This window comes from Eublepharis macularius, chromosome 15, assembly GCF_028583425.1.
Source record: "Eublepharis macularius isolate TG4126 chromosome 15, MPM_Emac_v1.0, whole genome shotgun sequence".
In the NCBI taxonomy this organism is placed as follows: Eukaryota; Metazoa; Chordata; class Lepidosauria; order Squamata; family Eublepharidae; genus Eublepharis; species Eublepharis macularius.
The window spans coordinates 42,536,281-42,548,336 of record NC_072804.1 but is presented as its reverse complement, the minus strand read 5'-3'; the positions used below and the strand labels follow the sequence as shown (position 1 = coordinate 42,548,336).

Sequence of the window (12,056 nt, the reverse complement as noted above, 5' to 3'; positions counted from 1 at the left end):
CCGGATGGCCAACTGGTCTGATCCAGCAGGGCTCTTTTTATGTTCTTAAATCTCAACTCCACTCTGAGCACACCAGCTAGGCAACTCTCTTTTCGCCCCAGATTCTGCAAAATGGGAATAACTCTCTCCCCCCCCTCCAGTCACGCCCCAATGCTTTCTACAGAGCCTGTCTTGTAGCTTTGGAGTGCTGCAGCCGGGTGGAGGGGAGCTACAAAGGCGGATACGCTCTCCCAAAATGCTTCCAGGCTTCTCTGTGCAGGCGCCAGCCAAAGGGGCTGGGCTGGAAAGCCTCCGGTCTCTCCCATTGGGGCTGCCCCTCTGAGTTTCACCTGCCGGCTGGCGGACAGCTCTGCTTGGGAGCTCTGGCACTGCCTCTCGCCACTCATGTGATCCGAGAAGCTATTTAAAAGAGGCCGCCGCCGCCTCGCCTGCACTGGGAAAAAGAGCACACACATCACAGGGAGGGGGAGAAAAGGGCTCTTTCCACTCCCGCCTTGCTCGCTCTCCTCTCGCTGCCGCTGCACGTCCATTCCCGAGGCTAGTCATGGCTGAGGCTTTCGTTGGCGTTTGGAACCTGGTGGAGAGCTGCAATTTCGATAGCTACATGAAGGCCATCGGTAAGGCCGATCTCGGCGGGGGAAAGAGAGATATAGATATGGGGGGGGGGCGGTGTTTGCATTGCAATGACCAAGAAAGGTCGACCTTGCAAATGATTGACACTGTGAGGCAAAGGGAGGAGATAGATAGATAGATAGATAGATAGATAGATAGATAGATAGATAGATAGATAGATAGATAGATAGATAGATAGATAGATAGATAGATAGATAGATAGATAGATAGATAGATAGATAGATAGATAGATAGATGGGTGGGCAGACAGCTTCCAAAATACCAAAGGATCTTGGCGCATCCTGGAAGCCACTTGCATGCCCGCTGGGATATGGCTGACCGCAGAGCCTGGGGCGTTTTCTTTGCGGCAAACCGCGCTTGGGGCCATCTGGAGAGGCTTGGAGCGCAAGCCACGCCTGGAGGGGGTATTGGGTTTAGCCTTGCAAAGGACAAAAAAATTGCCATGGAGAGGGTCGGAGGGGGGGGGGCTGGAGGGATCCTCTGCAGATGCACGAAGAAGCCTACCGTATGCGGGGCGGGAGGGGGGGGGGAGGCGGCTTGCAGTCAAGACCCGGGGAGAGGCATCGCCAGGCGCCGCTGCGAGCGAATTTGCGCGCTCTCCTCCGCCGCTGCGGCAGAAGGCACACGAAAGCGGGGCCGTTCGCGTGTCTCCCGCGTAACGTGCAGATGAGTGACGCTCCGCCGGCTCCATAGAGGTGCCTCTCGGGCCGCCGAGGGAGAGAAGGGCGCGGAGCGAGATGGAGCAAGGGGGTGGCTGGGAGCCGAACAAGGCGGCCCGTTCTTCTTCGACTGGGCTCGGGCCGCGCCTCCATCCTGGTTGGGCGAAGTAAGCCGACGCCCCGCCCTGTGCCTCTGGCGGAGCCCGGGCTTAAGGGCTGGAGAGGGACCGCCCCGGGTTTTCCGCAGCTCTGGGCGGAATCGCTTTGGCGCCTTCCTCACTTCCCAGACTAGAACGATCATCATCATCATCATCATCATCATCATCATCAAGATGGGTAGCCTTGTTTGTCTGTAGCAGGGGAAAAGAGCAAGAGTCCAGCAGCACCTAAAAGACTAACAACATTTGTGGTAGTAGGGTAGGAGCTTTCTGAAGAAGTAGCTGTAGAAACGAGCTGTGGCTCAGGAAAGCTCATACCCTCCTCCTATCTTCCTCCTCCTCCTAATCAATGGGTTTCAGATTCTGGTCCCTCCGCTTCTTTAATAGCTACAGCAGGTTGCGTCAACTGCTATTGGCCAACTGATGTTCTGCTATTTGTTTAGGGAATTTCTAAGCCGCCTCTCCAAAGACCTGCTGGGGCTGGCTAGCAAGAAAAAAAAAACCATCCGGGAAAGGAAGGCCTGCCTCCTCTCAGACTGCCTAGCCCCCCAGCGAAGAGCCTTTTCTATGCTGTAAGGTTGCCAACCTCCAGGCGGGGCCTGGAGATCTCCCGGGATTACAACCGACCTCCAGGCTAGAGAGTTTCGCTCCCCTGAAGAAAAGGGCTGCTGGAGAGGGTGAACTGCATTGGCATTCTATCCCACTGAGGTTGCAACCCTTCTCAAACCCAGCCCTCCCCAGGCTCCGCCCCCAGATCCCCAGGAATTTCACAGCCCGGAGCTGGCAGCCCTTCTCTGCTCTCGGTTTCCCTGCCTGCCTTACTCTTCTTTTACGCAGCAGGCCAAAACATGTCTTGTTACCCAGGCTTTTAGCGAAAGGGCTCAGCGGCTCACGCTCTTGCACCAGGCACCCCAGCAAGCCTCTGCGGCAGCGTGGGCCTTCCAGCCGGGGTCTCCCCGATGCTAGCCTTGTCTTTCCAAACCACTACATCAGAAACAGGATGGTGAGATGTTCAAAACCTCCCCTCTTCTCTGCAGCGTATTGACGTGTGCCTTTTTAAAAAACCTTCACTGTCCACCTCACGGAGTTTGGGATAGGTTATGCAACGCCTCCCTGAGGCTCCCGGATGTCCTGTGCTTACAACAACCCTCTGGGGAAGGTTTTGCTTCAAGACGGGGACCAGACCCTGTCCCCCGGCAAGCTTCCGGGCAAGAGAGAGGATCTGAATTCTGGTCTCCAGACCACAGCCCCAATCTCTCCAGGCATTCCTCTCCTCCTGCTGAAGCTCCCATACCAGGATTGATTTGGCCTGAGGAAAATGAGCCAGGCATCTACAGGGAGGTAAAATGGGGTTGGGGGAAAGTTTGCTTCATTGCGCTCGATCCAGAGGAGTTAGCCGTGTTAGTCTGTAGTAGCAAAATAGTAAAGAATCCAATTGCACCTTTAAGACTAACCAACTTTACAGTAGCATAAGCTTTCGAGAACCACAGTTCTCTTCATCAGATGCATGTATGCATCTGCAAATACCCTTTCCATGTATGCATCTGATGAAGAGCTGTGGTTCTTGAAAGCTTATGCTACAGTCAAGTTGGTTAGCCTTAAAGGTGCAACTGGACTCTTTATTTCATTGCACTGTGATTCCCTCTTGCTTAATTTTTGCTCCCTATCCTGAATAGCCCAGGAGAGCCTGATCGCGTCAGATCTCAGAAGCTAAGCAGGTCGGCCTTAGTAATTGGATGGGAGACCTCCAACGAAGACCAGAGGCAAACCAGCCATGTTAATCTCTTGCCAAGAAAACTCCCTAAGGGTCGCTTTAAATCAGCTATGACATGAGGACAGGATTTCATTCATTCAATTCAACATGCCTAGGGTCACTTGGCGCTAAATCGTTTGACATATTTTGGCCTAGCGGGAGGTGCCCCTGGATATCTTGGCAGCCTAGACTTAGTTGGACGGGCCTTGGCACCTGATGGATCGGGTGGCCAGGGCTCCGGTTAGTTGGAGGATATGGTGTCATCACACCCTGAAACCCAGTCTGCTCAACTGCATGGCTTGCAAAACAGGATGGCAAGTGGACCTAGAAGGGCAGATAAAGGCAGGAAGTGAGATTCCAAGGTTGATAAGGGTCAGTCTGTAGCTGGGGTTGAAGTGGGCTTTTGAACTAGGGCCGTGATTGCCCCCTCCCCTTATTTTTATGGCAAGGCGGCTGTATCTTTAGTGCAGAGGGCAAAAACTCCAGAGGCACAGCTGTTCCTGGCAGGGTGAGACCATAATTGGGCATTTTACCTTTGGAATTCCTCCTAGTGCCTAAAGGCGAAAAGTCTAGGGTGGTGGCAGAGGCAAGGAATGGCAACCCACGCTTCCCTGATAATCTGCTCAGATCTACTTCCAAAGATAAGTCATAGCAAAGGATACCTCTAAGCACCCAGAGAATATATCTTTCTCAGCAACTGAAGAACTAAAGCCATTCTCACAATATTAAATTTCTTACTTCCGCTAACTAGAGCTTATCGCCAGCAACTAGAGGCCAGAGGGCATAACCCAACCCCTTAAGGTCAGTGTCCCTAGTTCCCAGATGCAACAGGATGTGCTTGCTGGGGGGGGGCAGAAAGGCCTGACTCACCCCCCCCCCCATCCATCCTCTCCTTGCAAAGGTTCTTCCCCTTCATCTAGGTCAGCCACTTGTTTTAAAGGTTATAATTGGTGACCTTCAAGCTGGCTTCAGCCACAATGTTTCTCTGGCTGGGGGGTACCAATTGCTCCCCCCTGCAATTGTTTCAAGAGATAAAGGGGAACTGGCAACCAGATTAGGGGAAACTCAGCCCAAAGAATGCAACTGAGAAGCTCTTCCCCCCTCCCCTGCCACAATTGCTCCTGCAGCTTGCAGACACTCCACGTCCTGTTGCTTGGACAGCTCTTATCTGCAGCCCACCCTTTGCAAATATCCAGGCCTCCTAGCAGCGGCTGCCTCTGGTACGGAGCCACTTTGCTTGAAAAAGCCACTCCTCCCATCCTCTTTGGGCTTTGCTGAGCAGGTTTGACTTTTCCACCTTGTCAAGTGGTGGAGACTTTTCTAAACTCCACCCTTACTGCTAAACACGGGAGATAACAGATTTGATTCTGATGGGCGAAGCCGGGTTTTTTTCTCAAGCAGATCACAACGTAGTTGAGCCACGCCATTCAGAGTTTTCTGACTAGACACATTGCTGACTCTTGCTAGTCCCCAAATCAGATGCTGGGGGAGGGGGTAGAGTGGGATTAACTGGGTTGTAGTATGGTTTGGGTGGAACAATGGATTGCACAATCTCCTCATGCAGTTTTTAAACTTTTCCATACAGCTAGCCCATAATAGAGGCAGACTATGCAACTGCCTTTCACGGGGATTTAACTCTCAGACATTCAATTCAATTTTTTGCTTAATTCTTTGGCCTCTCTCTAAAAAAACAGTTTGTGAGAAATAGTGCGTCAGTATTCACTCTCAGTTTATGCCCCGTTTTTTAAAATTTACAGGTGGCAATGTATATAAATTGCACTAACATTTTGCTTCACAAGGAACAAGGGTTGCCAAGTAGGTTGTGTATAGCAACGCAAGAGGAGGAAACTGTTATGACTGACCAACGAAGTACCCATGTTCCTTCTCTTCTTCCCACAAAATAAACATTCACACATACGCTTTTTTTAAAAAAGAGTCCTACGGCGCCTTAAATACAAACACGTTTGAGGATAGCAATACACTTTTGTGGGCTTGAGTACAATTCTTGAACGTGCTGGAGGATGAATCTTTGGTTTTGCTGTGACTGACTTTAACCTGGTATCTGTATCCATAGAGCAAAAGTTATACATTGGGTGAGAGTGAAACTGGCTGAAAATCAGGGTTACGAATACAGTTATCTGATAAAGGAAGCTTGACTCTCAAAACCTTATACCCCGGAAAATCTCGTTCGTCTTTAAGGTGTACTAAAACCTTGCTCGAAGACGGTACATTAAACCATCAAGTCCGCTAACCTAAAAGCAGGAGGTATCAGCTCATCTCAGCTGTCCATGTTCTTGCTTCAAGTCCTCAAACCAAGCCTTTGGGGAACCAAAGCAGGCCGATCCCACCCCGTGCTGCCACCGCCAATTCTGTTTTCAATTTCAGAGAGAGGAAATCCAGAAGGGATTACCAAATGACCTTAATTCATTTATTGGTGTCTGTTGTTTATAGTACTGAGGCTCCATGGTGGCAAGCTCTTTTGATCCCCTCCCAGTCCTTTTTCTCTCTTTTCCAGCACCGCTGTGGCTGCTCCATCTGGAAAGCTCCCCTAAATAAGCAGCGTTGTCATGACTGCAACATTTTCATATTTAAAGCTGGGCAGGGCAGGATTACACTTTTCCAGACCACTTCTGTGGCTGGAGAGCAACAAAAGTAGAATGGGACATTAGTGGCTATTTGCAACAGGATATCAGGAAAATTGAGTTTAGAAAGTGGAGAAATTCCTTTTAAAAAAAAAAAGGATGAGCCATAGGCAACATTGTAATAATTTAAGAGAACAGAAAGATTTTAATGGATCTACTATGCGGCATTCACGAGTGTATCATTCTATGGGCCTAGAGCAAAGCCATTTATCAAGGAGATAGGTAATGCGACTTTCATTGCAGGAATTAAAAGCTACTGGTGAGCCACTTTTTGGATCTCTGGTAATCTTTTCTTTCTTTAATGATACTGCTCATTTGGCCAACAGGCCTCGAGCCATGCCATACTAAATACTATAACACCTTTTTGATCTCCAGTAATGTCCAATCCTGGCTAAAAGCCCTAACTGTCACTGCTTTTACTGTTCTGGTAGAAAAGAGCAAGAGTCCAGTAGCACCTATAAGGCTAACAAAATTTGTGGTAGGGTGTGAGCTATCATGAGCCACAGCTGAGCTGTGCTACTGGACTCTTGCTCTTTTCTGCTGCTACAGACAGACTACCCATCTTGAGCTTTGCTGTTCTGGTGACCCTTCCCTTTGTGATAGAAAAGCTGACACTAGATCCATGTCAGATCACTTGTATGTATGTGGTTGGGGCAGGGGAGGTCAAATGGAGGGGGGGTCATTTTTTAATTTTCAATGTATCCTTTGCCTACAGTGGCTTCTATCCCAATTCTTTCCCATCCTTCTTCCAAGGAGCTTGGTGCCATGTGCCTGCTGTCTCCCCTCCCCTATACCATCCATCCTCCATTTATCCTTACAACAGTGTTGCAGGGTAGGTCAGGCTGAAGAGGCTTGGGAGGGGATTTGACTCAGCACACTGTTTCCTTCACCACACTGGCATGCAAGCTATCCATCCCCGGGGTGGACTGTGAGGGGGAAAAAACCTGGGGAGAGGAAGGGCACAATTCCCAGCCCACCTCCCCACCCCCACAAAAACATGGAGGGAAGAAGTGCCAGCACTGCAGGACTTGGCCAGATGTCTCCCTTGCTGTACGTCTCCTTCTCTGCTGGGCATGGGGCTTGGTCTGCTAGCTTGTGGAGGCGGCAGCAGCTGCCACCCACCTGGCCCAGGGCTTCAGCCACCCTCCACTTGGGGCCAAAGTGGCCCCAGAGCAGGGATGGCTTCTCAGCCCACTCGGACGTTTCCTGGTAGTCTTAATGGCAACCCACCCCTGCCCTTTCCTAATACCCAGAGAAGCTTCCACATTCACTTGGGGGAAGGGAGAGAAGGGGGAAGCAAGTATAGAAGAAAGCAGGGAAATAGAGAACGGTGAGTCTAAGGGCTTTTTTTTGCAATCCTTCATGTTGCTTCAGTGCAGGCAGGAAGAATCAGTGGGTCTGTATAGCTTTCTTCAGAGACTTCCAGATGAGAAAGGGCCACGGGCGGGTGCATTCATTCTCCCACAAAGGGAGAGAAAAGCAATGTGGCCCCGGTCATTAGCCTGAGAATGAGCCGTTGTTAGAAACTCTGCTCTAAGTGCCTGATGCCCTGAGAATGCAGAAGTGCTGGGAAGGACACCGGATGGACACTTTCACCTAGGAAACCTCCTCCCCCAGCAGCAACAGCAGAAGCAAGTGAAAGACCAGTCTGGCTTCTACTGGGGTTAATGCCTGTTAGCCACACTCCGCCTTCTTGACGTTACTAAACCAATCTACCCTCCACTTCCATTCCTGTCTTTAAAAAAAAGCATGTAAGATGAGAATAGGATAAGGGATCTTAATTTAAGTTTGGTGACTACCCACAATCCTTGTGGACTAAATTGTCATTACTGTAACTCACTTAAGGAGACAGTTTTTGGTGGCGGGGGAGGTTCTGAGCACCGCTATATAGGAGTTGGCTTCCCTGAAGTTTGGAGTAATTAATAATATACAACCCCTAAAGTTGTTTTAAGGTCTTCAGACTGCTGATTTCTGATCTCCTTGACCTTCCCTGCAGATGTGAGCTTTGCCACCAGACAAATAGCAAACCTGACCAAACCCACCACTATTATTGAAGCTGATGGCGACAAGGTGACTATCAAGACTCAGAGTACTTTCAAGAGCACAGAGATCAACTTCAAATTGGATGAAGAATTTGATGAGACAACTGCAGATGACAGGCATGTCAAGGTAAAGCTCATCCTACTGAGCGTTTCTTGGTGAGCCAATCAGGCGGTGCCAGTTGGGCATGGCAAATAGAGTGCCTAGCTCAGGCTTGCAATTAGCCACGGGCTTGAGTGCTTGCAATGAGTTAAAGAGAAAAAAAAAGGGTAGCAGACACGTTCTTTTCCAGACTTGAATGCCAGGGCTATGTTCCGACATCATGCGGTTTAGGAAAAATGAACCCAAACCCAGCCTGCTGTAGTATTTGGCTCCGTCGCTCTCCTTCCTGCGACAAGAACTGCTGTTGAACACTACCTCTGATTACTCATGTACGCAGACCAACTAGAATTAGTTTTGTCCCCACTTAACCGAGACCTAATCCTTTGTGGTTCACCCCTGCATTTCAGGTGATCAGGGTTTGTTGTTAACCATGATTCTTGGCAAAGAGTAACTAGTGATGTTGCCAATAAAACATTACAATGAGACGAGCTTCAGTTGATCTAATAGTGGAGGAGGTGAGATTGAAGGGCCCTTATATTTCTTTAGGAAGGAGCTGGGTTTTAGTGGCAGAGGAGCTACTCTGCATGCAGAAGGTTTCAGGGTTTAAATTTCTGGCATCTCTGGTCAAGAGGATTGGGTAGCAAGCGTTGGAAAAGCGCTTTCCCTGTCCGAGAGCTTTTGCAAGCCCCAGTAACGAATGCAAATAAAAATATAACCTGACACAGTATAGAGCAGATCCAGACATCATAAAGGACTTGTTAGTTTTATCTTTTGAAGCCATTTTTGGGTCTGGTGTACTAACACTAGTGGATCTCGTTTTACTAAATTACAAAACACTTTCTACCTTATTCCCACAGACATGCCTTTGTTCACCAACATATGCATTTAGATTTGTTTAAACCCCAATGATTAAAAATGCCCCCATCAAAGGCCTGGTAGCAAAGGGAAGCATCTCACTGACTTCCCCCAGGAAGGACGTGTGTCTGTGTGTGAACTGCAGAGGCATGTTAAGGACAAGCCGGGCACTTGACCTTCAGAGGATATCATTTGCCTGGCGAGCAGCCAGAGGGTAAACAACAGCCAGAGCAACACGACCTGCGGCCTCCAATGGCTCTGGTTCCAAAGCTGCACAGGAATGACAGAGCATTCTTCAATCCATTGGGCCTAGCCAATCAGGGTCAGCCTCGTGGCCCAAAACAGCTGCTAGGGGAACTGTCTATAGCAACTAGTTGCCGGTCTAGAGGCAAGAGAACTGCAGTGGGGAAAATGTAAGGTCTGGGTTGTGGTACCAGATTATTGCCCACATCTCCCTCCCTGATATGTGCCCATCTGCCAATGACGGTTCTCTAGCTGTCACTTTTTGGATGTCCCGTTCCCCCTCCCCCCCCCCCATTTATGGTTGCCTGCCTAGCATCTACCATATCCTGCTCCTTTTCAACAGTGGCTTCCTCTTTGTGGAAAGAGCTCCCAAAGGAAGGAGTCTGTTTTTAGGTTCTGAAATACTGTTTTATTTGGTATGGCTTTTAACGGGGTTTAAACTTCAGAGTTTTCGGGAGGGGAATGAATTTTTATTATAGACGGCTACTGAGCTTTGTCACTAACTATTTGCCCTCCACCCCAATTCATACGGCAGCTCTTTGTCTTCAGATTTGGCGATAAGCCTTGGAAGTCTTCAGTGTCCCCCCCACCCCTGTGCTTATGGCTCAAAACCTGAAGACTTCCACATTCCTGAGAAAGCAGATTGTTAATTCATCCAAATACCAAAGAAATAAGATACTGTAAATTTATGAGGACGCTTTCAACTTCCAAGCTGTGAGCCCAGGAAAAAGCAAAAGGCGTGAATCACAAGGGAAACGTGGGGTATGAGTATTTTTAAGAGAAGACTTCCAATGCGCCTGAATCAGCAAACTGTAAAGCACAGCTTGATGGTTCTCTCTTCAGGGAGAGGAGATTATGTTTTTCATAGGCCTGTCAATAGAATTTTTTTTTAAATTCTGCTTTAACAGTTTAAATCAGTTCTATCATCAACAAAAGCTCTGCAGAAGTTTTCAGCGACAATACCTTTTGGAAATAAAGTATTGGATAACTTATAATTTCGTTGCCACCTACTGTTTAAAGGAAAGACTACCTGTAATATCTTTCGGTTTCCTGTTACATTAATATAAAACAGACTCAAAAATAAAATATTTGTGCCTTCAACTTGGTCCCCAATCAGTTAAAAGTTCCAGTCGCTGGATCTACTGGTTAGCACTCACAGCTCTGTTTCCCAGCACTCTCCTAAGTCCCACTATCTGAACACATGGGCCGGAATCCAGCTTTAGATTAAAGCAACCAATTACTGTGGTTCTCGGAAAGGATGTGTCCTCTCAAGGGGCACCAGTTTCCATGCTAGTTTTGGAATATTCCCAGAATTAACTCTCTGCAGCTGCCGCACCCAATGTGAGAGCACACACAGAGACCACAAAAAGAACATAGCTATCCGCTCATGCTTCACTGCAGTTTAGCAACAGTTAGCTTGAACTGTTTCCAAATCTCTGAAAGGACAGGTTGATTGCAGGGGGGTTGGGGGTGGCACATGAGAATAACAGGAACTATACATATAGGTCAGCCAAGAAACACCCTGCAATTTCGACCTTGCTTTAGGGTTTTAAAATAGTTCAGTTTTTAATAAAGGCAGAACATAAGGGTGGGCCCTGACCTGGATAGGCCAGGAGAGCCTGATCTCGTCAGATCTCAGAAGCTAAGCAGGGTCGGCCTTGGTTAGTAATTGGATGGGAGTTCTCCAATGAAGGCCAGGGTTGCAGAGGCAGGCAATGGCAAACTACCTCCATTAGTCTCTTGCCACGAAAACCCCACCGGGGTCATCCTAAGTCAACTCTGACTTGAAGGCCGGATTTCATTTTTCATAAGGGTGGAGTGGATTTTGGACAAGCACTTAGGAGTTTCTCCATTCCAGTAGCCAACGTTGGGATGAAAAGCAGAAAGTCTAACCTTCCAACACTTTGGCTGAGCTAGCTAAATATCTGAAACAGAAGCTTGGTGTTGCAAAAGGCAACCTGCAATTCTGAAAGCCAAATGCCTTGCAAGAAATGAATTTACTACTGTTCACTTCCTGAAACTTCAGATCAGAGGCATTTGTTCATCTTCCTCAAAGAACAAATTGAACTCAGGTTTTAAAATAGCTGCTTGTTTGATATGCCTAGGGCAAGTACAAATTGCCATCCAGGGACTAGGTGGATACAAAGAGCTCGTTCTTTTTTCTTTTAGGCACAAATGTGCCAAAAATAATTATAATAAGCATGGATTGATGAAGGCTAGTGATTGTGGGCTTACCTGCAAGGTTGGTTTAAATTCTGTGTTTAAATTATAAGCCACTAGCCCTGTGACGATAGACTGTCTCTTTCTCTAGTCCCTTGTCACATTAGATGGAGGAAAACTTGTTCATGTGCAGAAATGGAACGGAAAGGAGACCACGCTAGTCCGGGAACTGAAGGATGGAAAACTGATTTTGGTAAGAAGGTCAAAGTACATCTGTTTAGTAAAACCTGTGCCCTGTGCAAATAAGTTAAAGATTTGAGGAGAAAACTGCTTAGGGGGTAGTTTCTAACGACCTTTTAAATCCGGCCACCTGTTATACCAAACTGAAGTGGGAATTCTGAAATCATTTTTGCCTGCTTCTTTTTCAGACTCTGACCATGGGCGATGTGGTCTGCACTCGTACTTATCAGAAAGCACAGTAAGTGCTTCCATCAGCTTTCGACCACCAGTCATTCAACGCCAACCTTATTTGCCAGATTGCCTGCATTTTTTGTCCAGTGTTTTGTATAGTTCTTGGACTTTTGAACCCATTCAGTATCTGACTCTCCTCACAACTACCTAGCACCCTGATCTTTGGGGGTTTTCTTGACTTTTTGAAAAAATTACACTGGGAGGGGAAACACAGTGTGGAATAAATTGAAGTTGTTACACAATGGCACCTGGGTGTGTGTGTGTGTGCTTTTCATTGATGCTGCATTTGGGGTTCCGGGCAGTATAATATGGTGGACCTCAAGTTTACCTACCTGATACA

The 12,056-nt window shown here is 48.0% G+C and overlaps 1 protein-coding gene across 1 annotated transcript; it reads left to right on the top strand.

The window, feature by feature from the left end:
- The first annotated feature begins 410 nt into the window (after positions 1 to 410).
- FABP3 (fatty acid binding protein 3) lies at positions 411 to 11,963 on the top strand. The gene is made up of 4 exons (XM_054999334.1): positions 411 to 617; positions 7,842 to 8,014; positions 11,397 to 11,498; positions 11,674 to 11,963. Exons 1-4 carry the CDS (start codon positions 545 to 547, stop codon positions 11,725 to 11,727), a joined length of 402 nt encoding a protein of 133 aa, XP_054855309.1. The 5' UTR covers positions 411 to 544; the 3' UTR covers positions 11,728 to 11,963.
- Positions 11,964 to 12,056: the final 93 nt, after the last annotated feature.

Coding starts and splice junctions, on each gene's coding strand:
- FABP3 (XM_054999334.1), top strand. CDS start 545: ATGGCTGAGGCTTTCGTTGGCGTTTGGAACCTGGTGGAGAGCTGCAAT. Junction 8,015..11,396: donor CAGATGACAGGCATGTCAAG/GTAAAGCTCATC, acceptor CTCTTTCTCTAG/TCCCTTGTCACATTAGATGG. Junction 11,499..11,673: donor AGGATGGAAAACTGATTTTG/GTAAGAAGGTCA, acceptor CTTCTTTTTCAG/ACTCTGACCATGGGCGATGT.